Below are 27,638 nucleotides of genomic sequence, written 5' to 3' on the forward strand. Positions count from 1 at the left end.
TTGATGTATTATGGTTTCTCATTAACAGCAGTGATGGCATCATTCTGCCACGATGACTCCCACATCTGCAATTTTTCCCCATAAATATGAAGGAAGCACTCTCTTTTTCATTTGTGCTCTCATATTCACATTAGGGCTTTAACTGATAGATCCTTGAAGCATTACGGGGGGTATAGAAACTTGGAAGGCCATTCAGTACACTTTTTGGCAACACGCAATTTCGTTGGTGCTTATGTTTCAAAGAGACTTGTGATATGAACAATGGAGATAAAAAGTAATTTCTTGACCTCAAAAGATCAAAAAATCCTTCTAGTTTTCAAATTATACAATTACGTCAATTTGCGTTCAGCAAAACTGAAGCCGCGTTTTTGTCTTTCTATAACTTGATGTAAGGGAATTCCCAGAGGCCTCTCTCTGGAGCTCTTTTGCATACTAATTATTCAGCGCTTTAAATCACAGCAGCAGCACCATCTATTGGGGAGTTTTTCCTGAAACAAATGTTTCTACAATTCTGGAAACAAAAAATATCACAAAATAAATTTATGTTCATTTCAGTTTTTCATCGAGATAAAAAGAAAGTTTATTTTAGTAAAAGAATTTCTTCTAGTGAACATAGTCAGGAATTGGTAAGAATCACAAGTCAATGTCTCATGACAGTCACTGTTGAGACATTAAAACAAAAAAAGGAAAAATTAAGTATCAAAAGTAATAGGCCTTAGGGGAGAATACTTCTTCCCTAATGATCACAGTCTGATGCACGCATGCCTTTTGACTGCTAAATGACTGGGGAGATGTGACAATCTTTGCTGAAAATCCAGCCCCTTGTCACTCCTTTGTGCCAAGGTAATTCAGAGGCAATGGATGAAGACTAGATTAGACCATGATCCACTGATCATAGCTTTCTGTTGGGTTTATAGCACCAGATGGCTTAATTATTCTCAACAGTTCTCAATCTCTGTCTGTCAGGGAGACCAGATGTAATTTCTACCTTCTGTAGAAATAGATGCCTACGATTGAATACAAGAAATAAAATATGAAACAGACCCAAGAATTGAGGTGAGTTAGTAGAAGTAAGTCCATGTACAAAGCAAAGTCCATATCACCTCCCTCTTCCCTGATAGCAAGGGTTCAGTGCTGGCACAGCTGGAGGCACATGGGAAGCATTTTGACAGAGGTAAGTTGTGGCTACACCTATTCGTTTATATTCAATGTTCGCACACTCACAAACACACATATATTTGTGATTAGCTAATAAAACACACATAATTCATGTTTTCTACCAGTGCAATTTGATTTCACGTTTATTTTTTGTGTCTTAAGGTAGACATTGAGTAAGGCCCCAATGTATTCATTGGGTTAATAGCTTGTAAAATACGCCAAAATGCTAGATAAGGTCCTCCATCCAGCTCTGTTTGTGATGGACTTCACATCATGCCTTACTTGTATCTTGATTTAGATCCATCTTCTAAGGGTTTGACTAATTCTAGCATGCCTTCTGTCTTCTCCAGCAACTCACCACACAAGGCAAACAGAAATAAAACTGTAAAAAAAGGGCTATTATATCTTAACCTTCATGTGTTAAAACAATGGAAATTCCCCATATCTGTCCCATTCCACTTTAGTACATTCAAGTTTGGCTCATGAGCCCTAGTGTGCCATATGTCTGCCAAATACCCAACCACATTCAGCGTGGGAGGAGAGGTCACAGGGAGCCTTTTGGTCGGAAGATTAATGGATGTTCAGTGTATTCAATGTCAACACCCAAATAACATTCTCCACTTCATGTGTGAAAAATGTTTTTCACTTTAGTAAACACGCATTCAAATTTCTAAGGTTCCTCCTAAGCTCACCCCAGCCTACCCCTCACCATGAGTTTACCCTGGATATCCTCCAGGCTATATATTTAGCAAGGACTGCAAACTCTTGGCACACACAATGTGTGTCTTTATTTTTCTATCATCATCCCTAAGCACGCTATCCAGCCCCTAAGGAGCAATATGTAAATGTTATGGAATGAAAAGGAAACATCTACACCTTGACCACAAAAGAATGGATTTTTTTAATAAATGACATAACTGCTTTTTCCACTGAAAGTTTATAGTTCCAGAACAAAACTATGTTACAGTATCCCTACATGGTGCTTGGGAATATGAAAAAAAATGATAGTATCACATTTTCATGTCCCATATTTGTTTTTCAGTGAGAGACGTCTCTCTAAAAGTATACCACTTATGACCTAATAGTTACATGATTGCAAAAAAAAAAAAAAAAGATATGTTAGCAATTCAAAGATAAATATTGATTTTAATTCAATATTTATATTTATTTTAATGTTAATTTGAAAGCTGTTAGGAATCTTTATGATCCATGCAAAACATTGTAAAAACAAACCACGTCAAAAAACATTGCAAATGAGGAATTTCAGTAGTAAGGAATCTTTGCCAAATTTTCTGGTTAATTTGGTTATATTTAAATATTATTCTTAAGTCAGTTCCATAGCAAAGTACCCAGAGTCACAATAAAAGCTCATAGATAGTACAAAGTCAAGGAGATGGGAGGATGCTCCATATCCTACTGGTCTTTAAAGAGCATAAGAAATTTAGGGAAGCATTTTAAGACAAAAAATTAAGAGCAAACAGACGGAAGCAAAATACTCAGGAGTCCCACATCCCCAGTGCATTGCCAACATTCTCCACATTTTCCATCTAGGGCAGGGTTTGTTTTTGTTTTTGTTTTTGCCACCTGGAACAAATTCCACAAGAGAAATTAGCACTCCTGAAAAATACGAGGGGGCAATAATAAAAGTTAAGGCGTAGCCAGTCGGGTTGCAAAACTGGTGGTGGCTCATTACTAAGTAGGTTCCATTGTGTTAGGATGGCTCCAGTGCAAAGCAGCATCCTAACCCCGGGGGTTCCTGCTGGAGGCATTAAGAGGAGGGAATGAAGATTTCTTTTCCAAATTAAGTTGTCAAGGAGCTCATTTACACTACACAGTAAGTGTATGTGGGCGAGTTGCTGAAGATGATGATTTATGAGGCTATAGACACTTAAGTGATTCTGGTGATGGAAATCCACAGCAAAATCCACTTAGGAGGACAAAACAGAGCTCCTATTATCTGTGGGAGGTAAAACCACACGGCTTTTGCCCTCACAAATTTCAAGTTACCCTACTGGGTTTGGGAATGGAAAGAAAGCTCACTTACTTAGAATTCATGTTTTGGTGTAATATTATTACACAAACACGTATTTTTTTTTAAACTTGATATTCATTGGATCTAATTTAAAGGAATTTTGAAAAGATGTTTCTTCTATTTTTGAAGGGAGGGTGAGGAGTGGACTGACCAATCACATCATGGAGAGCTAGGTAACAAATAGACATTTAAAATATCTAAAGGTGAATGAATTGTAGCTCTCCATCTTCAAAGGCAGTAAACCTCCCCGCAAAAAAATTATGTCTTAAAAGGCTAGGCAAATACATAAACGTACTTGATTAGTGTACGTGGCCATTAGCAGTTAACATCTTCACAGTGTTTTCTTTAAAAAAAAAAATTCTGAGCACAAAAAATGTAAAATGATAAAACCAAAATGGAAATTGTAGCTTACCTTTCTCCACTCTCTTTGGTGTGCATGCTCTTTAAATGCCAAGAAAATTAATTTTAAGAGTCTTATGAGAACTTACAGGCTTTGATCTTACATGCTAAATGTATTTGCAATATCCTATTTTAGTAGCAAAGTGTGAGTCCCCTTGACAAGTAAATTCCTATGTAAACAACGGAAAACAGTTGGTTAATCTAGTTTTACATTTTTTACAAGTGTTTCTACAGAGTGCGCGGACGAACCTTTAGAATAATTCTATGTCACCTGCTTCTGTGAGTTCTAACTTTTATTTACACCACCTTCAATGTAATGTAACAGCTTCTCATTCATGTGCATTAGATTATTATATACTTCCTATGCTATAGGAATGTAAGCACTAACTACTTATTCACGCTGACATTATCTTATTGCAATATTCATTTCCTTATAAAAGATTACAAAACCACCATACAAATTGACAGCTTATTCTCTGCTCCTTTTGCTACGTATGAGACATGCTGAAGCAGCCTGTGCTTTTGTTTTGCTTGTATAAAGGAATTCATCAAGGTCTCCCCTCACCTAGTTCCAGATTCCAGGGGAACGTGACCAATCTACGCATTTTATTTCATTCACTGATAAAAATCAGATGTATTTGTTCATGTATTTATGGGCAAATGATATACATGTTACTGCGTATGTGACGATACCAATTAATACAAATAAAATTAGGGATTCAGGAAAGGTTTTGGTTTGCTTTTATGTACCTTTTTTAACTCTTCTGATGCTTGATATATATAACTAGATTTTCAAAAAAAAAAAAAAAATTACAACATTTTTTTTCCCAAACAAGTAAATATGTAATCTCTATAGGATTCCATGAGTTTTCCTGCCGATATTTGATGGACTTTTATGACCTTTGCTCGAAGAAGTCCTAGTAATCACAAACTTTTAAAATGTAAATAATTTCATTATGCATGAGTACATAAATAAAAAAAATATTAAGGTGCAAAAAGCGTTCAGGAATTATAGATAGTAAATACAGTTTCTCAGGGCGTAGAGTTGAATCAGGGTCATATTTCAAATTAGAATAGATTTTAAGTTAAAAAATATATCGTTTTAAAGGCATTTACACTTTAGTACGATTAACATTTGACAGCTAAACCCACTCGCTATTATAATGCCAAAATGTTGATAACTCAATTTTTACTCATGTTAAAAATATTAGTTTTATATTTTTGTAAAATGTGGATATCGCATGCTGGAGCAGAAAGGTGGGCTTGAGCCCACATAGGATAGTGCAAGAACATAATTCAGAATTGAGTTAGTATGAAAATGCATAGATTTTGACATAGTCATATTATCATCATTCTTAAAAATCAAATTAAACTTCTGGAGTGCTACCATTTTAACAAGCTCGTGGGGAATATGGAAACTTACTTTCACATAAAAGTGTCCTCCTGTCGGATGTTCATTTTAAACACTTTTACTAAATAGCATATTGGAAAAAATCTCACTTTCTGGAAACACCCTCCCTGCCACATAATGCCTCTGGTCACCACGGTGTCCTGTAGATCTCACAGAGTGTCCCTGTGATCTCACGATAGCCTCGTGAGTTGGGCAGGAGGTGTGGGGGTTCCTGAACTGGCTCCACAGATGGGGAAACTGAGGCCCAGAGCCAGGGAAGCACGGATCAGATGGTGTGTATGCCAGATGTCACTCTTCCCTCCCCAATTAAAGGAAAACACATTTCAAATTTTGCTCTGATGATGTATATTTTTATGGACCACACACAGGAACTTCACCTCCATCAAAGATCCTTAGCCAAACAACCCGCACAGCTGTGACTGCGGGTGACAAATGACTTCGGCAGCACGACTGTCATGGCTTCTCCCTAATGCAGTGTTTGGCATCCAGCTCAAAACAGAAATAAATAAGTAAATAAATAAATGACAGGAGTGGAATCAACAGGATGAAGCTGTTTTCCTAACATAAAACAAACTCCTGAAATATACGTCTTTTTAGCTTGATCGATTCAATAACTTATTTATTAGACAGCATAACCAAATAACAGCCTGTATGTAGTAAAGCTGTAAATACAAACAAATATATGCGTTACATTTTAGTAAGCAATAAAAATAACAAGTACTCATATATTTTTCAATCTCCGAAGGGTGATATGATCCGCTAATGAAGTTTGCTGCTTGTTTGAAACTGAACACTGAACAGAAGGTTGAAAAAAATGAGGGACCAGAGGACTAACTCACCAAAGGCAGTAAGACACAGATGAAAAATATTCGCTAGCATCGAGCTGTTGGTGTTATCAGCATTAATAAACAACGCCCGTACTTAGAAGCGTGTCTCCTAATCACAGAGCCAAAATACCCAAAATGATGTTTGGTTGATGTTTCTTGATTTTTTTTTTTTCCTAACAAAATGTGATAGCATTTCAATTCAAATTAATTAGATTATTGAGTATTCTATTATGCTGTCCATCTAAGACCAGGAAAACGTAGAGCCTTCATCAAAGTATACTTTTTTCATTTCTCTAATCCTCACTGCATTTATTGTTTGAAAATGGAAGCCAATGTTTCTCCATGTTCATACCGATCTTAGAAACAACTGATGCCATATTGAAATGTCAGTTTCTTTTAGACCCATGCCCTCTGACTGCAATACTGGATTGGACCTTGTACCACATCAAGAATTCTATGTGATAAAAGCAGACTGCCTGCCCATAAAGCATTAGCTGTCTGGTTCCCATAATATCTCTCCCAAAAACCTTCCTGGGTGACAAATACATATGTATAAATAGAAATGTATTTCAGTGTGCAGTCTCCATCTAGACCCACGGCTAGATCTCCACATGGGAGTGTGCATTGGAGTGTGTGTTTTCAAGAGGTACGGTGTGCATTTTCCCTCCCCCGAGTCCTTCATCCTTGGCCTTCGCTTGCATACATTTTAGGAGTCGAGAGACAATTGGAAGGCGTTAGAGCAAGCCAGACATCAAACCCATTTATTCTGAATCTTAAATTATGACTTTTTATCATCAATATTTTGGTTACAGTGTTACACAAAAGACAAATTAACGTTCGCTGTGAGGTCTTTTCTTGGATTGCTTTGGGATTAGCAACATTTCCTTGGCCTATGAACCCTGCACCCATCATCTCCCAGCCGCGTCTTAACACTATTGTTGTACAAGGTGCCCAAACAGGAAGGCTTTGCAAAACTGCTCCCAGGGTGCCTCCGCCAATACCTGTAACCGCTGTGACTTCCAGGTGGCTTCTTGCCAGGTGCTCCCAGAGAGTGTCAACATGCCTCTTTCCTTGGCAGATCAGAGGAGGATCCTGGAGGGGAGTAGCCCATCCTGCTGGCTTTGAAACACCTGATCCGGATGCACTCACGGAGGGGTGGACACAGACAGATGAAGACAGGCAGCTGGGAAGACCGAAGCACGCTGGGCCAAGGAAGCGTGTGTTTAGAACACTCGGTCATTACGCTCCCATGCTTCTCTTATGTGATTCAGGCCACCCAGGAACATCAAGTTGTTAAAGTATTCCAGAGCGTTAAAAAAAAAAAAAAAAAAAAAAAAAAAAAAAAAAAAAAAAGAGAGAGAGAGAGAGAAAGAAAAAAAAACCAACAATCCAGCTGGTTAGTTCTAAAGGTGCATCTGAGAGAATCTCTTTGAAAGAAACAGAATTGTCCGTCTGCTACTTGGACTCCGAGATACGGGTACCTTCTGTTTGGTGCGGTCTCATCCACAACAAAATACACAGGTATATTTCTGTTTTGTTTGTTTGGTCTCATTCAAGAAATCGACATACGTTTCTCTCCCCCATCCCAGGACGAAAAATAGAAGTAAGGGTAAGGAGGGAGAGCTGAGTGTGGAAAGAAAGCAAAGCTTTTCCAGAAAAAAAAAAAGAACAGCGACAACTAAAAAAACCCACACACACACGTAAACAATACAAAGCAAAAGTCGCAGTCCCATCGTGCAAAATTTGCTTCTCCGGATAAAGCGCTTCTTGACAGATTCACAATGTCCCCTTCCCCCTCCCGAGGCCTCCCGTCCACCCGGGGGCAAATACAGAATGAAAGCGAAGCCGTTCTTTTCCTTAAGGCGGAACAGACACACAAAGAACACATTTCAAGGACTATCCGGCCGGTGGTGATTCGTGGGGCTCTTGCTCTGAGTCCCGCCTGCGACCTGCAATCCATCCTGGAGATCGACGGCACTCCTCGCGTGGGGCAACAATACAACGTACAAACAAAAGGAAGAGAAGTCAACGGCCCCGACAATAAAATCCAGTATTGACTTTACGATCACAGGTACAAATTGCTCAAATCGATAAATTCGTTTCTCCTTAAGACCTCGTCGTCTAAAACTAATTAGAAGCCAGGTTCCCGAGGAGTGGCCGATATGCAAAGAAAATACTGGAGATTTAGAAGGAAATCATTCTTCTACCTCAACAGTCTGAAGGAGGTTGGAACCAAGTGGTCCTGTCCTGGCAAGTTCAGGGTGTTCGGAAGGGCAGACGCCTGGGTCCAGATCGCAACTTCCCCACCGTCTGGGGGCTCTGTGTTCATAGAGGGAAAACCAAGAAGCCCGAGAATGTGGAGTACTTCCAGCCTCCCATGAGGTTGCCCCTCTCCAGTTTGAGATGCACGGTGTCCTCTTTCTCCATCAGCAGCAGGACACCATTGCTGGCGGCTTCTCTGGTGACGTCCTGGTCCCCCGCAAAGGCTGAGATCACTGGGTAGCCGTTCTGCATCAAACTGACCTGCAGGGCAGACGGTAAAGGTCAGCAGACCGTGCAGGACCCCACCTGCCCGCACTTGTCCTCACCTCGCCCGCGCCCCACCTCTTCCAGGGGAGCCCTGGGCCAGGGCCTGGCCCAGAATGCGAGGCAGGCCCTGAGCCCAGAGCCCTGGGTCAGCCGGCTCCCTGGCTGGCGCGGGGTCACAGAGGGGGTGCCAGGACCTGCGGCCACGGGGCGTTAGTAGTCCGACGCTGGAAGGGTCCAGGCAGCTTGGAAGCTACCCACCTGGATGGTCTGTCTGTTGTACACTTTGACCACGTGGAAGCTGAAGCTATAAATGCCTTTTCTCGGTGCTACAAATATGCTGGAGGCAAGATCGAAATGGTTGCCAATATTTACTAATACCTGAAAGAGAAGAGGGAATACAGCACAAACGTGGCAAGCCCCTCCTCAGCATCTGTTTTACCCAGACTGGCAACACCACCCACCGACGCCAGGTACTCCAGGAGCCACCGAGCCGCAAGCCAGCACCCAGGCAGCGAGCCAAGGCTGCCCCCGGGGGGAGGAGCCGGTGGTAAAATGCCCTGCATGGGGAAGGGGCTGGAAAAGAATCCTCATGGATCGCAATGAACAAGGATGTTTAAAAATGTATCTCGCCTGTGGATTGACAAGGTGCGTGCAAGTTTCGAGCGGTGAGGGCCAGGGCGAGGGAGAGGAACGGAAGACGATAAGGTCAGGACACGAGCGAAACGGAGTCTGTTCAGACCTGTGTGGGATTCTGGGGACTTCAACGTGAAGTTCAGTTTCACAGAAATAGAGGGCCGCGCCAGACTGAATGGGGACAACCGGGCCATGGGGTCGTCAATACCAAAGCCAATTCAATGAGATAACCTCCAGCCACTCAAGCTTGGAACTCCACTCCATTGCGCCCAGGAGAGAATGGACGGTGTGAAGTTCTTGTCCCCACGTGTCCCCAGCCCCTGGCACCCTCCGTGGCAGGGCCCAAGAGGTTCTGGATCTCGGGTACTCAGTGGAAGACCCCACGGGGGTAGGCAAACCCTGGCTGCAGCTGATTCCCTGCACTTTCCTCTGAGCCGTGTGCTTGCTCCCTTGGCTGAGCTATGATGTCATGCAGAAAGGCTTGAGGAAGCAAACGGTGTGCAGGCAGCAGCTGGATACTCTGAGCTCAAACTGCAGGAGGGAGTCTGCAAGACTAATGACAAAATTAACCGGAGGATACGAGGTCACGTGACCCTGCAGCCGCCTTTTCTCAAACAAAAGGGGGGATGAGGGTGTTACAATGCCATAAGCAGACTTTGAAGAGTGGAGGACCCCTCGTAACGACCCAGTGCCCTTTCAGATGGTTAAGGCAGAATCTGGCCACTCTGTCTGGATCCTGTCCCCATTCCTACTCACACACAAATGCACAACTCAGTTAAAATCATCAAACGGCCCCCCTCGGTGCTCTTGGGCTTTTAAAACAGACAGCCAGCAACAACAAGACCCGAGATTAGGGATCCTGTCATCTGTTCAGAAAAGGAGTCTCAGCTGAACACCTTCTGCTGTTATTTCTCACACACTCATCACAGATGAATGATGTGCAATCCCTCAGCCGTGTGGGATGTTGCCCCTGAGAAGCGCCGTAAGGACTCGGGAAATATGCCTGGAGCCTGCTTCTTCGACACAGCTCAGGGCACCACTCAGTCCCCCTGCCTGCCGGGCTCATGCAGACACTCCGGGCTCTATTGTCCCAGACCTTGTACTTCACAACGCCTGTCTGTCTCTTCAAGCCTGTGCTCTCTCCATCTGCCTTACAACACTTTATAAGAGAATAAAGCATTCTCCTTCCAAACCCTTAGGGCTGTTTCTTCCACCTCAACGACCTCAACTCTTTTCCATCAGTTTACATTCAGGGAACTGGTAACTTTTGGGCCCTGTTGTAGATGAGAGGACACCCAAGGAGCCCAGAAAAGCAGGTTTTCCGTACACCCTACCTGGGGAGCCAGGGAAACATCGTTTAGCCTGTCCTGCCATAGTTAGCGTGTCTATAAAATTAGAATCTTCCTACAACGTGTCTTGCCCGACATCACACCAAATGACACGATGGATTAGCAACGCTGTGAAAACTATTTGTAGGACCTCGGGAGATGACTAATAATAAGGCACGAAGAAGGATGCATTAATAGTGTAAAGAGGTTGCAAATACCCATTTCATTATTGTCTACTGTACCTGGACATCATTAAAATAAATAATTTTATTTAAAAAACAGATGAAAGAACGGACCCCCCCCCCAAACCTCCAAACCTCAAGTAGATAATCCTTAGCAAGAATGAACATAAATTAATACTCTGGCCTAAAAAGAGGCAGCGGTATGTGTAGGTTTACTGGGTGTGAGAATCGGTTAACAGAAAGGAAGTTAATTAAGTGTGGCTGGTGAGCCCAGCCCTCTGTTTTAGGGGCAAAAGGAAGGGACTGAGCAGGTAAAGTTTGGGAACCACCATAAGGTTTTCAATTTGTTTCTGAAAAACAACAGTAACCAAGACAGGAGGGCACAGGAGGAAGGTCACAACCCCCCATCCTGAGCCCGATGACCCAGAGAAGGAATTGCCAAGGTCTGAGCATTCAGTGACCCTTGTGCTTTGAACCTAGAAAGAGAAGTGGAATGGCCTAGGGCAACATAAGTCACTGATCCCTACTTGTTTTTTTCTTAATCTATAGAACCATACTATATATAATATTTACGGGCCGGGTATATTTGCACATTACAATGCATGTATCGTATTTCCTATCTATTCCATTTCTCTAACCACACTCTATTTTGTTTTGTATTTATATAACCATCCCTGCTGTTGCCCCCACATTCTTCCCAACTTTTTTTTTTTGAAGATAAGCATACTGTCCCCAAACCATCCCCCAATAAGCAATAAGCACATAGTTTCTGATCGAGAACCCTCTCTTTGGGTGTGTTATCAACGCGCTCAATCCTCAAGTTGGCCACCTGGGGGGCTGAAACCCATCCACCCCAAACGACAGCCCTCACCCCAGAGGAGAGTAAAATGGGCAGTTTCCTTTTGGGGAATGCATTCCAGGTCTCTCGGCTTTAAGGGACTGTCAGTCGCCCCAGTGCGAACTGACCTGATGGTGATACAAAAGCTACAATGTGAAAAGGGGAAATGGCAAGGAGGGCTTACTCGAAAAGGCAGGAAGGACAAGGGCAGGGCGGGGAGGCAGGGAGAGCCTGGAAGTCCCCAGCCCACGCGCCCGGGCCGCCGCCCTCTCCACCCCCGGCCGGCCGGCTGACCTGGTCGAAGTAGATGGTCATGGTGCGGTTGCTCATCTCGGACGGCTCGTGGTTGGTGCTCCGCGTGGCGGAGAAGGCCACCTTGGCGCTGCCCGAGCGCACGGAGATGCCCAGGGAGGAGGTGACCGCGCCGTCCGCCGACGGGCTCGAGTCGCACACCACCAGGCACTTGCCCTCCAGCACGATGGGCTCCGTGTCGTTCTGCGCCCGCACCGGGCAGCCGGCCGGCAGCAGCAGCAGCAACAGGGCCAGCGCCGCCCCCAGGCAGGAGCCGCAGCCAGCCGGCTCGCGCAGCGCCCCCCGGCGCCCGGGCATGGTCAGCGGCGGCCCTCGGGGGCCCCGGCCGGGCGCCGCCATCCAGGCAGGGGGGGGCGGGGGCGCGCGAGGGCGACGGCGGGCAGCGGCCGGAGGAGCGCGGGAGGGCGCGCAGGACTGCGCGGGGCCCGAAGAAGCCTCCTTTGGCCTGGGTCCCCTGCTCTGCTGGTCAAGGCCAGGGTCGTCCTCAGGAGAAGGGCGCCAGCGGACCTGTGAGGGCAAAGAACCCAAACCCTTAGACTGGGTGATGAAGCTGGGGAGGGGGGGGAGGGGAGGGGACGCGGGGAGCAGGTGCCTGCAGCGCCAAGGAACCCCCCTCCTCCCTGGAGGCCACCCTCTTAGTCCCGCGCAAAGCTACCCCCTCCCCGATTGGCACAACAGGTCGGAGGAACGCCCCGGCGCACTGGGCAGGGCATCCCTGAGGGCTCCCGGGCTGCGCGCGCCGGGGGTGCGGTCAGGTGCGCGGCCCGAGGTTCTGCAGGGCCTCGGCCCTCAGACTCGGTCGGTGACCTCAGAGACGCCGTCAACGCCACCCCAGGGCCCATTCTGCAAAGGTGGAGAGGGGCTAGGATGCAGGCAAAGGAAAAAAGAAAAAGAAAAAAAAAAAAAAAAAACAAAACCAAAAAACTACTAAAGGTTTATCGCCTTCATTTTAGGGGCATTTTCTTGAAAGCCACACCAAGAAACCTCTTCCTGTCTCTGCTTTCCCTTTCATCCTCTGTTTTTCCATCCTGGAGATTTTTTTTTTTTTTTTTCCTTAAGCAGTTCACTTAGTTAATAACATCGTATCCATTTTCCGCCCAACAAATCCCAAGGAAGCTCCTTGGGGTGAGTAAGATTAAGAGGAAAACATTTGAAAAAGAAGAGAGACTCTAAACGCAAACACCCACTTCCCATGTCCCCAGAGCCAGCAGCGAGGTCCTTCGTTCTCGAAGCCCCTCCGATCGCCCTCTCCCGCGCAGGACCAGAGGACTGCACCGAGGAGCGTCCCAAGCTGAGCTTTATGGTGCGGCTTTTGTTCCTAGACTCCCGGCCCTTTCCTTCCGGCCTGGGAGGCAGCGCCGGAGCTCTCTGCTAACTTGCGCGCGCGTTTGCACTCCCCCCCCCCCCCCCCCCCGGCCTCTCTTCTCCCACGACACTAGACAGGTCATTTCCATTCCCAGTCGGGAAAGGAAAAGCAAAGACGCCTCTCCCCTCACCGCCCACAGCTCCGCACAACTCCTCCGACAGTCCCTCTAACCGGAGAGAAGTTGCTTCCCCAGGAGTGGCCTGTCCCCAGCCCCACTACGAACTGATTTCGATATGCGCTCTCTCTGTCCCTCTCTGTCTCTCTCTCTGTCTCTCTCTCTCCCTCTCCCTCTCCATAAGGCAGACTCTCGAAGGTCCTTATTGAAATAGATGCATGGATGCAATTAACGTGCGGACCGTGGCGGGCAGGCTCGGGTGTCGGTTACCTGGGACATCCATGATGAGCGAGCAGCGCTGTCCTCGAAGTTGTTCTGCTTAGAGAAGACGAGCGGGAGCTGGCGGGAGACTCGGAGCGCAGCCCTTCTCCCCGCGCCTGGCCAATAACCGCGCCGCCCCGCCCTGCCCTTTTCCCGCGCCGGCCCGCGCCCGCTCCGGGTACGCCCCGCGCCTCGCACCCTCGTGCACCGCGCCGCGCCCGGGATCCGCACGCCCCGCGCCCCTCGCAGCGCCGCGCCTCCGATCCGCCGGCCCCGCGCCCCGCACCGCAGCGCGCCGCGCCCGGGACCCGCGCGCCCGGCGTCCCGCACCGCGCAGCTGCTCAGACCCTCGCGCCCCGCGCCGCGCCGCGCCCCGCTCGTCGCACCGGTGTGTTCCGGGCACCGCCCCCGGACCCGCTGCCCAGGAGGGCCCTTCGCGTCCAGCGCGCCCCCAGGGTGTTGCTCTCTGCCGGCCCCCCCCCAATCCCGGCCTCTCCTCCGGTCTCCGGACGGCACAGCCATCGCGATCGCCTGGAAGACGCCGCGCACCGCCCCCTCCTGGGCTCCGCACCCGCTCTGCGTCCGCACCCCCGCCGCACCCTGCACCACCCAGGTCCGGCTCTCACCCAGACACCCCGAGCGAAATCCGCCCAGACGCCTCGCTTTTAATAATTAGGCACCCTCAAGGCACCGGTCGCGCCTCTTCTTTCCAATTCCTTCTTTTCTTTTCCAAATTCCCTCCAAGTCTTAATCCTTAATAGCGTGACCACTTTCATAATTAGGGGGTAAAGCAGTTTTCTTGGGGGGAAAAGAAGAAAAAAAAAAAAAAAAGGACTGGGATGGAGAGGGGGAAAAAAAAAAGCCTGGGATTTTAATGGCTTAAAGGCGGTGGTTCCGGAATCTCCAGTTTGGGAAATGTCAGCTTTTGGCAGGGATTAAAGAGGCGCCTGCGTCTGGGTTTATGTTTCTGCTCCTCTGAACCTCGGCGCTCCCGGAGCGCGTTGGCACTCGCGCTTATTTATTAAAATGCCTACTCTGAGCTCTAACGACCTGGGGAGACGCGCCGCTTTCCCAGCTGCGCCCAGAGCGGCGGCGAGAAGCGCCAGCACGGACGAGGGGCGCCACCTACGGGCGCTGGGGCCTCCCTGCCGCAGGCTGCGGGCCAGCCGGCTGGGCCCGGGCGGCGGAACCGTATGGGCAAAGGATGAGGTTTGCTGATGGTCTTCTTTGAGCCCAAAGAGCAGCCCTGCCCTCTGCCAAAATACAACAACAATCAGTGATCTTGCCGGTATCCTTCGGTGCCCTCGCTGTGACAAAGCGTGGCGGCGCTCCTGGGTTTGCAGATCTTTCGTGCTCGACCCAACCAGTCTACGCTGCAGTCCGTTTATCATTGGTTAGCACGGTCCGCAAAACGTTTGCACAGGCCACAGAGCTGCAGTGTGTGCCTCCCTTAAGCAGCGTTTAAACGTACACTCGCTTTATGCCCGGAGTTTTAAAAACATTGTTAAAAAGATACCGAAGTCTTTTGACTTGCATAGTGTGCCCTTAACGACAGGCTGATCAAAAATAGACTGTAAGTCGGCCAATGCCGTTCACAAGAAGGGAGCAGAAGTATTTCCTATCTCTCCAGACCTCACACCTAACCCTCTTTGGTTTGAAGGTTTCAGCCAGTGTGCCGGTTCCACCCCACGGGCTGAGTCTTTTCAGGTAGGGGGTTTGCAAGGCTTTATTTCCCAGAGGCTCTCACGTGGCTCTGCTCCCCACTTAGAACTGACAAGGCCTCATATCTAAGCACTGAGATTAGATTCATTTCAATTCCTTTAACCGAAAAGGATGTGTGGGAAGACAGGGGCCAAGTAAAAACAGAATTGCGTATTGTTACATGAGACAAAATATTTAGGATGGTTGTAAGAATGTGATGAAAAGAACTTCTGAGCCAAATGTTTTCCACTTAACATGCAACAATCTAAAAATATAAAACGTCCTCCAAATCTGTTATCCTCCCTAGGATATGCGCTGAAAATTAAGTGCTTAATTTCAGCGTTTGCATCACATGCACATCAGACGGACTGGACTTTGCCAGGAGACTGTTTCAAAACCATCACGTTTCACTGCCATTTTTTTTTTTTTTTAACACAGTGGAAATCGTTAATTCTTACTTTCAGGTAGTTACATGATTTCAGTGTCGCATCGATTTGACAATTTCTTATTGTCAAAATAAGGACAGGTCTGTCATTCCATCATCGTGAGAACTGATTTGCGCGCAAAACTAAACAGCAAAAGACATCAGGTCTATGAAGAAATGTGAGGCACAGATTGACAACTAGACCCGTTTGGGGATGCTAATTAAGTAGCAATACCTCTCACACATCTATGAATCTTTAAATAACAGCTCTATTAAGCAAATGTCTTAAATGTTGTGCCATAAGCCTTTCTTTTGACTAAGGCAAATGCGAACACACATGAACCAGATTATTATCATCACCTTTCGGGGGGAATAAAACGAAAGCTCTTTTCCATGTGGCAACAAAAGTATTTACATTCTATAAATCAGGAAACCTTTCATCGACATAGGGAGCTAAATCATGGACACAGAGCAGGAAGCATTCTTATGTAATGGGGGGAAAAAACAGGTTAGGCTTACATTTAGGCTTGAGGCTCTTTTTTAAGAGAAAGTTAGTCATTGTGAAAAGCAGACTGACAGAGAAACGGAGCGTTATTTATTCACTGATTGATTCTTCTATCCATCAGGAGACATTGAGGTTGTCTCCTTAGAGGTTGTAATGGAATTGTCACCCATAAACATGCTTAGAAAGATTTTCAAAATATAACTTAGATGTAAAATGTAAATGTCTTCTGGGTATCGCAGGAATTACTTCTGTTCTCTTTTCACGTTACCAGAACTTTCTGCCATTACTACTAAAACAGTGGTAGAGCCTTTTGTCTTGAAGTCTAGGGACATCCCCATACACAATAACCATGCCAACCGTGTCATTTACTGAGGCTCTATTATGTCTCAGAAATTGCACCATGCCTTCTATCTGCCATCTAGAATACGGGGTAACACCCGGATCACCCTGGGGTAGACAGATGGCCACATAGCTTAAGAGAAAAGTATTCTAATGTTTAAAAAAATGTGGGAGGGGAAGGCTAGGACCATATTGCCCTTTCTTTCATTTGTCCTAAATATTTATCTGTAGTGGAGCTTAAAATTGGTTTCTTTGCATGGAACCCATCACTGAAATACATCTATCGCATGCATTGCAGCCTTTTCTTGCTTCTTTAAATTAATACATAATACGTATGACTGTATTCTAGACATGTGAAAACTGCAACCTGCTACGTGTTTCAGACTCTTGGATGTGATCGCCGTGTGCACACTTTTACAGCATAAACGTGTAAGCATTGACAAACAAAAAATAGTTTTATTTTTAGGGTTACCTTTTTTTAAGAATAATAGGCACATATAACCGTATATATTTAAAGTGGACATTTTGATGACTGGATATACATGCACACTGTAGGATGATTACCAAGATCAAGATAATTAACACGTCATCTCACATAGGTAACAGAGTTCACTCCTTTTTTTAATTTATTTCTGTGATGACAGTGCTTAACAACGACCTGCGGCAACTCTCAAGCCTACAAACCGTATCGTCAACTATAGTCAACCTGCCGCATAGGAGATCGTCAGAACTTACTCTTCTTACAGCTGAAACCGGGTACCCTTTTTCACCCACACCAACCGTTTCCCCCCGGCCCCAGCCCCTGCCAACAACCGTCCTATTTTCTGTTTCTAGAATCACATGTCAGTGATGTCATGCACTGTCTTTCTCTGCGTGGATTATTTTACTTGCCATAATGCCCTCAAGATCCATCCATTTTTGTTGCAAATGGTAGGATTTCCTCCTTTTTTTTTTTTTTTTTTTCTTTTTGGCTGGGTACTATTCCATTGGGTAAATATGCCACAGCTTCCTTATCTATTTACCCGTTGACAGACACATCGGTTGTTCCCCCACCTTGGCTGTAGCGAATAACGTTGCAATGAACACGAGAGTGCAAATATCTGTTCAAGATTCTGATTTTACTCCCGTCAGATATATGCCCAGGAGTGTGATTGCTGGCTCATAGGTATTTCACATTTACTTTGGGGAAAGTATACATTTCTGAAATTATTAGTACAGCCACTTCCAATACGGTATAATGTTATTCTCGCCGGTTATTAAGTTGTAGAAAATAATTAATAATTCAAAATATTGCGTACCTTTAAGTTATACATACCAAATTGTGTAAATATCCACGTTCACATTTATCAGTGCAATGATAAACACACTGACATGTGTATTAACTCCAACATGCATAACAGCAATGTAAAAGTATGGGGGCATTTGGGTGGCTCAGTTGGTTAAGCATCCGACTCTAGATTTTGGCTCAGGTCACGATCTCACTGTTGGTTAGTTCAAGCCCCACGTCGGGCTCCATGCTGACAATGCAGAGGCTGCTTAGGATTCTCTCTCCCCTCTCTCTGTCCCTTCCTGTCTGTCTCTCTCTCTCTCTGTCTCTCTCTCTCAGAATAAATAAATAAATAAACATGAAAAAAGTATACATACCCCATGTTATGTGGGCATTTGAATGAATTACCAACATACGAAAAAAATCTTTACAAATTGAAACCAGTTTTCATTCAGTTACAGAAAGAACAAAAGTTATCAAAGAAGCAACTCGTTGATAATTGTTTACCGAAATTACTAAATAATCGTAATAATCCAGGCAAATTAGCTGAGAATTTCTTGACAGTTAAAAGTCCAGATTAGCTGAAATCAAGTCAATTATGACTGGGGCGTTATGTAGTCATGTTAAATGAAACAAATTTCTTCTGTCATTCAAAGATCACGCTGAAATGAACTGTTTTCAAAAACCTAAGCCGCTAATTTTTGTTATATGTTTCAATATCCCATAAATATCTTTTAAAATATGATTTTTAATTTTGCTTTTGTGAGCAGACTGATAAAATATAGAGCAACCTTTGACCACAACATACTATTTCTATGGTATTATGAAGTGAACAGATTACATTATACAATAATCCACTTTTCATTTTCGAATGCCTTTTAAACTTCAAAATATGAGTCTAGACATCTATGTGAGGGTAAATATTAGAGTTTATGAGATTTTATAAGGCAAGGGTATTCAAAACATATAAAGCGACCTAGTTTCGTGCCACTCCAATGTCATATGCTACTCGATTCTTAAAACGGCATATCTGAAAATCAGTATACAAGGCAAATTAGCAACTTTATGAACTCCTAACCTTTTGAAAAAGGACATATCAGCAGACATAGAAACTACTGGTTAGCGAAGAAAACAATTTTTCAGCTACGTCTCATTGTCTTATACAATCCTAGGATTTTCTTCTATTTTCTGATAGGAGATGTCTCTATTGCTCTACCAAATTGGGTCAAGTGCCTCACGTTCGTCATTTTAATTCTATCAAAACGCAATTTTTTATCAACAAGGACACTGTGTGTCAACTCTTCTTTCTCAATCCAAGATAGTGTTACTAGATGAAACTTCCTTCTGCAAGATCTTGCTAAAACAAACAAAATATCTAGTGGCCGAGAAGGTATAGAGAATCATTAATATGCACCTGAAGCATTTCCTAAATTTTAACCTAAGCACTATTTCTTGTAGTGTCATTGTGTAACTTTCTTTTGGGAATGAGCTACCTGTATGTTTTCTTTCTTTTTTTTTTTAATTTTTTTTTAACATTTATTTCTTTTTGAGACAGAGAGAGAGAGAGCTCATGAACAGGGGAGAGTCAGAGAAAGAGGGAGACACAGAATCTGAAACAGGCTCCAGGTTCTGAGCTGTCAGCACAGAGCCTGACGCGGGGCTCGAACCCACAGACCGCGAGATCATGACCTGAGCCGAAGTCGGACACTTAACCGACTGAGCCACCCAGGCACCCCTACCTGTATGTTTTCAAGGATCTTTATACTCAGAAAATTTTGCATGCATGTAATATACATGAATCATATATTTTTACTAGAAACTGATTTCAAAGTAGGAACGTGATTTAAGAAAAAAAAACTGTTTGCTGGTGTACTTTCAGAAATATTCATTATGGGTCAATGTGTATTTTTCTCTCATGCGTTCCCTCCCCTATAAGAATAAATTATACAGGCAGGTTGTGTTTGTAGGTGTTCAATAATGCTTTAAGTCCAAAATTTTTGTGAACGCTCAAGAATATGGGGCATGCAACCATTTTAGCCTTCTGAAATCTATTTTATTTTCCAATTGTCATTTAACAGAGAGGCTTTGTTCTCCGAGGACATGCCCACATCCTCAAAAACCAACCTATCAGAAGATATGACGGAAGCAAAGGAGTGAAGGGTTGGTAGTTTAGGGGAGAGATATCTGGTAGGTTCTGGGTTTGAAGGTGTGAAATCTGAAGGTGGAACCAGTTTTCGCAGCTGGTGATCCGCAGTCAGCAGCTCCTTAATGAACTCCTTGTCACCGTTTCCTAGCTGAGTCCCGCTAAGCTCCCTTCCATTACCCTAGTGACCTGGGAACCAGAAGGAATTCCTGTTGGGTCACTGCAGTGCACTGGACTACGGATGGGATTATTTTAGTCCAACATAAAATAAACGTGCAACTCAAACATTGCCTAGATCTGAATAGAGTCTCTTTGATTGTGGCTTCAGAAGCTATTTGATAGCAGTAACTTTTTCATGCTTGATATTAACTGATGATCGTGGGACCATTCTTTGGAAATAGACCCTCCCAATGGAATATTAAGCAGACATCCATGGGATTGTTATCTTTTAATACTGAGCAACCTGAAGGCTCGTGTTTCAAAGAATCACATCTTGCCTAAGCTAAGAAGAGCTGGTTATCTCTTAGGAGCCATTTTTTTTTTTTTTTTCTGATGTAAGCCACTATAAAAACTATTTTACACTGATCAGGAGTTTTTAAGAGAAATATGGTTATCCGCTGCATGGATATCAGAGTGCAGGAACTCATATATTTTAAGAAACGTTTCTCCACCTGAAAGCGAATGATGCGCTACCTGGTTGTTTGAGCGAGCAGTGAGCCGGCAACTACTGAATTCTTTTTCTGATCCGGTACCCGCAGCCTCGGTGTTTCATGACTGCCCCCTGCCCACCACCTTCACTTGCTACCTTCACCGTAGGTCGTCCAGATGATGGAGATGTATACACAGTACTTGAAAAAGAAAAGAAATCACAGTGGATTGCAATCCTATACAATTTTTTTTTTCTGGAATCTCAATTTTGGCAAGATAAATTAAGGACAATTGAGAAAACAGGAGAAACAGCTTTCTAAATGCATTTTTAATTGACACCCAGGGACAGTTTATCATCCTACGTAAGATGGTTCTATGAGGAGTTATTACCCCGTAAATGTCATGACAGGGTTTCAGTTCGCATGCATATCACCAGGTAAATACTTATCCAGGGTTGAAAGTTTTATGATGTGTTTTGGGAAATGTGTAATTTTCCTCTGTCTCCTGTTTCAAAGGTGTCAAGGTTCATAGCAGCAAAGGCAGAGGGGTGGTGAGATTAGTATTTGCATCTGCTAAGAACTAGTAGACATAGAAATCCTGCAGGCTGAAACAGGCACAAACATTCTCCTGGTTGCAACGGCTAACTATTCTTCTTCTTTGTGTGGATCTCGGGCTTCATTTGCTCGTTGCCGGAATGATTGCAACTTAAAAGTTAACTTTAAAATAAGCAAAATCAAAACCGAAATTGATCCCTTACTGGGCTGACTAGATTTCTGTTTGATAAATCATCATTCTGATTTCTCTTGATAATCTACAAAGAAGTATATGGGCCTCCCTTCAGGAAACTCCTCGTTTCCAATAAACATAACCATTTGTTACATTTCTAATGTATCTGAGGCACAGATTGTATTGTATTATCATCTCTCCAGAGGAAACTCTAACCGCATCGGGAGGTAAGGAAGACATTTGAATGAGTCAAAATGCAAAAATTCAGGGAGGTGCTGACTTACCCTCCGTGCTAAGTCAGAGGATGGAAAAATGTTTGAGAGCTGGCACTGTTGCATGGGGTCATGGGGAAGGTGGGCTTTGAAAAAGACAGGTACTTGCATCAGTAAAGGGATATTCATATTAAATATCCTAGACTCTGAGCCCTAAGCCACGAGATATATTTTTTACCTAGCTTTCAAACATCCTGTAACAAAAAGTTTGTATCCTGAAAAAGAGTATAATATGAATTGCCTCACTTGACAGTGAGATTTGTTGCTTTTTTTTTTTTTTTTTTTTTTTTTTTAGTTTTTTTCAAATCTTCTATATGCCTTCAGGAAACTTTCAGTGGATATTAAGAATTAAATTAAGTTTTGGCTTAATTCATAATGTTATTTCACGATGTTCTGAGCAGAATAGTTTCTAAATGTCGGACTAATACTAATATATTCCTTGATTTAGTTCTATGTGTTAACTAATTTCCTCAAATGATATATGGTTATATGTATATCATCTAGTTCACATTATCGTTATGATGCTTATGTGAGTCCTACATTACGATTACTTTTTTATATATCTTGTCCACTCATAGACTGTAAATCCTTTGCAAACAGGTACCGTGACTTTTTTTGTCTTGTTGTTTTTCAGCACATCTAACATATACCTTTGCTTGTTGGGAGTTCTACGTATATTTGCATATTGATAAATGGATTCAGGTGCTCATTAAATAGTAATTTTTGGTAATTCTATCATATGTCTTCCTGTGTAGTTTGAGAAATGCCTAATGGGCAAAATGATTTGAGTAAGTCAAAAAAATACCAAATTCTGATAAAATGTATTAACTCATTCAGGAAAATTAGATTGAAGAGATCTTGATTTTGTTAGTGGACTGTTTGTTTGTTTATTTGATTTGGTTTTGGTTTTGGTTTGTTTTAGGTTAATAGAGTTTTCAAATTCTGTAGCCTGGTCCAGGGGACACCTATATGCAACCAGAAGATTGGAGCATACTTGATTTTTTTATTTTTGTAAGTTTATTTATTTCGACAGAGAGAGAAAGCATGAGCAGGGGAAGGGGCCAAAAGAGAGAGCACAAGAGAGAATTCCAAGCAGGCTCCCTGCTGTCAGCACAGAGTCCAATGCTGGGCTGGAGCTCAGGAACCGTGAGATCATGAGCTGAACTGAAACCAAGAGGCGGATGCTTCACTGACTGAGCCACCCAGGAGCCCCTGGAGCATACTTCAATCTTGTTTCTGTTTGCTAGCATTTGTATTTCTGAGAGATCCAGTTCTAGCCTGAACTAGAATTGAGTGTAAGACCACAGAATGGGCAGACTGCAAGTTTCACAAAGCCTTCAGAAATGGAAGATCTGTCCCCTCTGTGCCCTTCAGGCACACACCATCACTAACCTGTATACCTCTTCATAGAGCAGGACTGAGGTTTGGGTCTCTATCCCCATATCTCCATGTGGTATGGCTTCCATAGAAACAAGAAAAAAAAAAAAACTATCAATCAATTGTAGTACAACAACACTGAGGTTTTTCAGATATGTACATATCATGACATTGTGTAACACCATGTATATAAAACACGTATTAGTCGTGGAAGTTTATATTCATGAACTTGGCTATTTATATCCTTAAATACATAAATCATCCTAAGCTGGCTCACTGGCAACAATTGAAAAGCTCAGCTGGAACTTTGAACTCAGAAGTGCAACAGCTTGGAGAACCTGGGGGGCTCAGTCGGTTAAGCGACCCACTCGATTTCAGGTCCGGTCATAATCCCAGGGTTGTGAGTTGCGGCCCCGTGTCGGGCTCTGAGCTGACAGTGAGGAACCTGCTTGACATTTTCTCTCTCTCCCTCTCCCTCTCTGCCCCTCCACTGCTTGCACACATTCCCTCTCTCAAAATAAATAAATCAGCTTTAAAAAAAAAAAGAAGTGCAACAACTTTATCTTTTATGATTTTGTGGTTGTACAATCGTGCCCATCTTTCGTGTAAAAGTCAACTATTTTGTTGTTGTTGTTTTGAGCTTGTTATCCAGTCGCTGTGTTCTCTTAACCTTTTGTTTCTCTTTTTTCTATCATGTTCTTTCAGTGTTTTTGTTTTGTTTAATTTTTTTTTAAAATTTATTTATTTTTGAGACAGAGAGAGAGCGTGAACAGGGGAGGGCCAGAGAAAGAGGGAGACACAGAATCCGAAACAGGCTCCAGGCTCTGAGCTGTCAGCACAGACCCCGACGCGGGGCTCGAACCCACAGACCGCGAGATCATGACCTGAGCCGAAGTCGGACGCTTAACCGACTGAGCCACCCAGGCACCCCTCTTTCAGTGTTTTCTGAATTTTACTGCTTATTAGCATTTCCGTCAGAGAGGCAGATTTTTTCTAATAGAAGAAGAAGATTTACCTAAGGTCATCAAACAAGTATCTAATATTTTAGGTTTCTTTTCAAAATGTATAAAAACCAACACACTCCTTGCTTAAATGCTTGGTGTTTTTGTTTTTTAAAATGTTTATTTATTTATTTTGAGAGAGAGAGAGAAGGAGCATGGTCAGAGAAGGGGCAGAGAGAGAAGAGAGAGAGAGAGAGTCCCAAGCAGACTCCTCTCTGTCAGCACAGAGCCTGATGCAGGACTCGATCCCACGAACCACGAGATCATGACCTGAACCGGAATCAAGAGTCGGACGCTTAAGAAACTGAGCCACCTGGGCGCCCCTTAAATAAATGGTTTGAAACAAAATTTTCTATGATACGATGCTAACCATTTGGTAAAGGAAAAATGAGAATGAACACTCAGATGTGGGGGACAGCCAGTGACACTTATGCTCTGTTTCCATAAAAGATGCTGTGATGCTCACTGAAATTATGGTAAGAGTACATTATATTCAAGTAGAAAGAAAATCAATAATATAATTAAAAATAATATATTTCTCAAATAAAAGAGTCAGGTGCCATTGAGCTAAATACCCATCTTTTATCAGGAAATAAATTGACATTGAATAAAGTTGATAAAGTTAGGACTAGACTGCATGATTTAGACTTTGGGAAATGGGGGAAAGGGGAAAATCTGTTTTAAAAAAAGATCGCTATGGGGGCGGCCGGGTGCCTCGGCTGATTAAAAGACTGACTCTTGATTTCGGCTCAAGTCGTGATCTTATGGTTGTGAGATTGGGCCTTGAGTCAGGTTCTCCGCTGAGTGTGGAGCCTCTGGGGGCTTCTCACTCTCTCTCTGCCCCTTCCCTACTCTCTCTCTCTCTCAAAATAAGTAAATATATTAAAAGAAGAAGAAGAAGAAGAAGAAGAAGAAGAAGAAGAAGAAGAAGGTTGCTATGGGCATTAAGCTGACGTGAGAGGAAGCTGCTATTCGCTTCATATAATCCCGTGTGCTTCTGCATTTTGTAATTTACGGCCACGTGACTGCATTACTTTGGACTTCCTTTGTATTAAAAGGCATGAAATACATTTTCTTAATGTATTATTTTGTGATATAAGTGCAAAGAGAAGGTGAGGAGAACAGATTGGATTCTTGAGATCCCCCCTATACAAGCAGAAAGGGGGAGACTCACTCAGGGGGCAGAGAGGGAGGGGAAAGTGTGCCCTGGTTCTAGTTCTTTCCTGGGGCTTCACCCCCAGGACCAAGATTTTCTCTCAGAAAAGAACAGTATGGGGGTGTCCGTCGGGTAAGCATCCGACTTTGGCTCAGATCATGATCTCACAGCTGGCGAGTTCAAGCCCCACGTTGGGTTCTCTGCTGTCAGCATGATCCTCTGCCCATTCCCCCCCCCATCTTGCCCCCCCCCCCAACTCATTCTCTCTCTCTCCTAAAAAAAAAAGTCAGTATAGATCTCAGGGCCAGCAGTGCCAAAGGGGCTTTGGAAAATAAAACTGGAGCCCATGTGCAGAACCCCACCTCCCTCAAGGGGTTCAAAATGGAAACAAGTAAATGAAAGAAGCTACCAATTCCTTTTTATAGGTATCAAGGGCAGATAAGAAAGATAGTCCAGGAGGGGCGCCTGGGTGGCTCAGTCGATTGAGCGGCCGACTTCGGCTCAGGTCATGATCTCGCGGTTCGTGAGTTCGAGCCCCGTGTCGGGGTCTGTGCTGACAGCTCAGAGCCTGGAGCCTGTTTCGGATTCTGTGTCTCCCTCTCTCTCTGACCCTCCCCCGTTCATGCTCTGTCTCTCTCTGTCTCAAAAATAAATAAACGTTAAAAATAAAGAAAGAAAGAAAGAAAGAAAGATAGCCCAGGAAAAATAATGAGGGATCAGAACAGACCAAGTATTGTCAATGGACGACCAATTTCCAACACTGTGTGTGTTTTAGGGAAGGTTCATGCAACAAACATGTAATTTTAATGGAAAAACAAATATACAACATATTTGAGAGATGCAAAGCTCCGATAAATCTCTATGTTTGGATAATTTCAGTACCAACAACTAATTTACCACCTGGTGTATATATGACCCAGCTGCGGGAAAACCACCTGATCCAGGCCACGGGATTCGAGATGCTGCGGAAACACGCAGGCAAAGCAAGGTTACAGCCCATAATTCAAGCCTGGAAAGCCAACCAAAAATACGTAAATTCACCCCCAAAATCACACTATTAATTCTGATTGATGTTATAAACTCTCGTAAAAGGTCTGGACTAGGGGAAATTTGAAACATTTGGCTAAAAGTAGATTTGAAGACACCTGTCAGATTCAGTTTTCAGCTTTCTGCCTATCCCTCATTACCATGCCTCAGTGCGGACTGATTGTCACTGGGGAAGCACATATCTCTGTAATGAAGAAATATTATAGCATCCTTTGGTTCTCAATCCTGCAGGGAAAGAATTAATAACTAATCACATAATCTCTTCTATAATTTATTCTTCATAATCCTTGGAGTATAACAGGACTAATAGTGTAAAGGAGGTGAAAATCATGAGACTATTAATATTTGTTGTTTTCATTATACTCTTCTTATCTTGGTTTGACTGTGATGAAAGCAGTCAATTTGAAATGTATTATAAAATTTGAAATCTATTATGCCTGATTTACCTAGCGGATGTTCAAAAGAAAGTGACAAGAATAAGTTTGAAGAGCAAAATAAACTCTTTTGTGAGCCTTTTGGACTTCTGCCAAAACCAAAGCAATAAAGAATATGAAGGAAAAGAAAAAAAAAGAAGAAGAAAGAAGAGTTTGAGGATAATGATTTCTAAAGTTCCTTTAACTGGGGACATTTTTTCCCTTTCCTTCCAAGTTTCAAGTAATGGAATTGAGTGATGGAGTTTAGAATTACTTCTTAGAAGTGGTTAATATTAAATAGTTGTTCCCGGGGCGCCTGCGTGGCTCAGTCGGTTGAGCGTCGGACTTTGGCTCAGGTCACGATCTCACGCCTCGGGAGTTCGAGCCTCGCCGACAGCTTGGAGCCTGGAGCCTGCTTCGGATTCTGTGTCTCCCTTTCTCTCTGCTCCTAACCCACTCACATTCTGTCTCTGTGTCTCTCAAAAATAAATAAACATTAAAAAATATTTAAAAAAATAAATAATTGTTCCCATTAACTGGGTGTGTTAAAAGAAAAGATTGCCATAAAGGACTTTTGAGCTTAGATAACTCACCAACTAAGCAAAATCAAATGCCTTCAGAGAAAAAATAATAGGAAATTCAGTGACAAAATGTGAAATATAACCTCCGAATTCTCCCAAGCTGAAATGCCAGGCCACGCACTGCATAAAAGTTGAATTATACACGGGAAAAAGTAAGAGGGCTCATCTCTCACCACTGCAACCCTTATTTCTCCTCAATGTTGATTAAAATGAAAAAAAAATAAAGGGCAAAAAAGGGCATTTACATCCCCGAGCCCCCCGTATGACAAGGGTTGTGTTTAAGACGGGGAGACACTTTGCTCTGAATATGCCCGTTAGTGGCTTCCACGGATGCCACACAACCATTTCCCAGTGTGTTCCAGACCTTCTGTTGTGTTGTCACTTCATGCACTCAGTTAAAGGAAACTAGCTACTTCTGGAGGAAAAAAATAGACTCTAGTAAAGAACATCAGGCGAAAACATCATGAACGTGTGTGTGTGCACGTATGTGGGTCATGATGGAGGAGGTATAAATATAATACACAGTAGGTATATATAAATACATATATATATTTTACACAAAATCCAGAACCACGTTTTACATTCCTATTTAATTTATCACGGGCACTTTTAAGAAGTCATTTACGGAAATAAGCGTTTGTGTTGTA

General features: G+C 43.6%; 1 protein-coding gene and 1 long non-coding RNA gene across 6 annotated transcripts; one reads left to right on the top strand and one right to left on the bottom strand.

Moving 5' to 3' along the window:
• The first annotated feature begins 4,999 nt into the window (after positions 1-4,999).
• Positions 5,000-6,172, top strand: LOC106982244 (uncharacterized). Its single transcript, XR_008291655.1, has 3 exons — positions 5,000-5,272; positions 5,369-5,509; positions 5,746-6,172. It is a non-coding gene; the product is annotated as an uncharacterized LOC106982244 (long non-coding RNA).
• A 384-nt stretch (positions 6,173-6,556) lies between these two features.
• CBLN2 (cerebellin 2 precursor) lies at positions 6,557-14,232 on the bottom strand. 5 transcript variants are annotated; one of them, XM_027069166.2, is made up of 5 exons: positions 14,018-14,232; positions 13,401-13,445; positions 11,632-12,156; positions 8,615-8,734; positions 6,557-8,350 (listed from the first exon to the last, which is right to left on the bottom strand). In XM_027069166.2, exons 2-5 carry the CDS (start codon positions 13,407-13,409, stop codon positions 8,153-8,155), a joined length of 852 nt encoding a protein of 283 aa, XP_026924967.1. In that variant the 5' UTR covers positions 13,410-13,445; positions 14,018-14,232; the 3' UTR covers positions 6,557-8,152. The 5 variants fall into 5 exon arrangements, with proteins under 5 accessions (XP_026924967.1, XP_026924968.1, XP_053061993.1 ...); XM_027069167.2 differs by lacking the exon at positions 14,018-14,232 and adding an exon at positions 13,778-13,972; XM_053206018.1 differs by lacking the exon at positions 13,401-13,445.
• Between the last annotated feature and the right edge of the window lie 13,406 nt (positions 14,233-27,638).

Source organism: Acinonyx jubatus, chromosome D3 (assembly GCF_027475565.1).
Source record: "Acinonyx jubatus isolate Ajub_Pintada_27869175 chromosome D3, VMU_Ajub_asm_v1.0, whole genome shotgun sequence".
In the NCBI taxonomy this organism is placed as follows: Eukaryota; Metazoa; Chordata; class Mammalia; order Carnivora; family Felidae; genus Acinonyx; species Acinonyx jubatus.

Excerpts from the sequence above, each read along its gene's own strand:
- CBLN2 (XM_027069166.2), bottom strand. Across the intron at positions 8,735-11,631 it reads TGACCATCTACTTCGACCAG|GTATTAGTAAATATTGGCAA; the intron begins GTCAGCCGGCCG and ends CTTCTCTTTCAG. Across the intron at positions 8,351-8,614 it reads ACAACAGACAGACCATCCAG|GTCAGTTTGATGCAGAACGG; the intron begins GTGGGTAGCTTC and ends TCTGCCCTGCAG.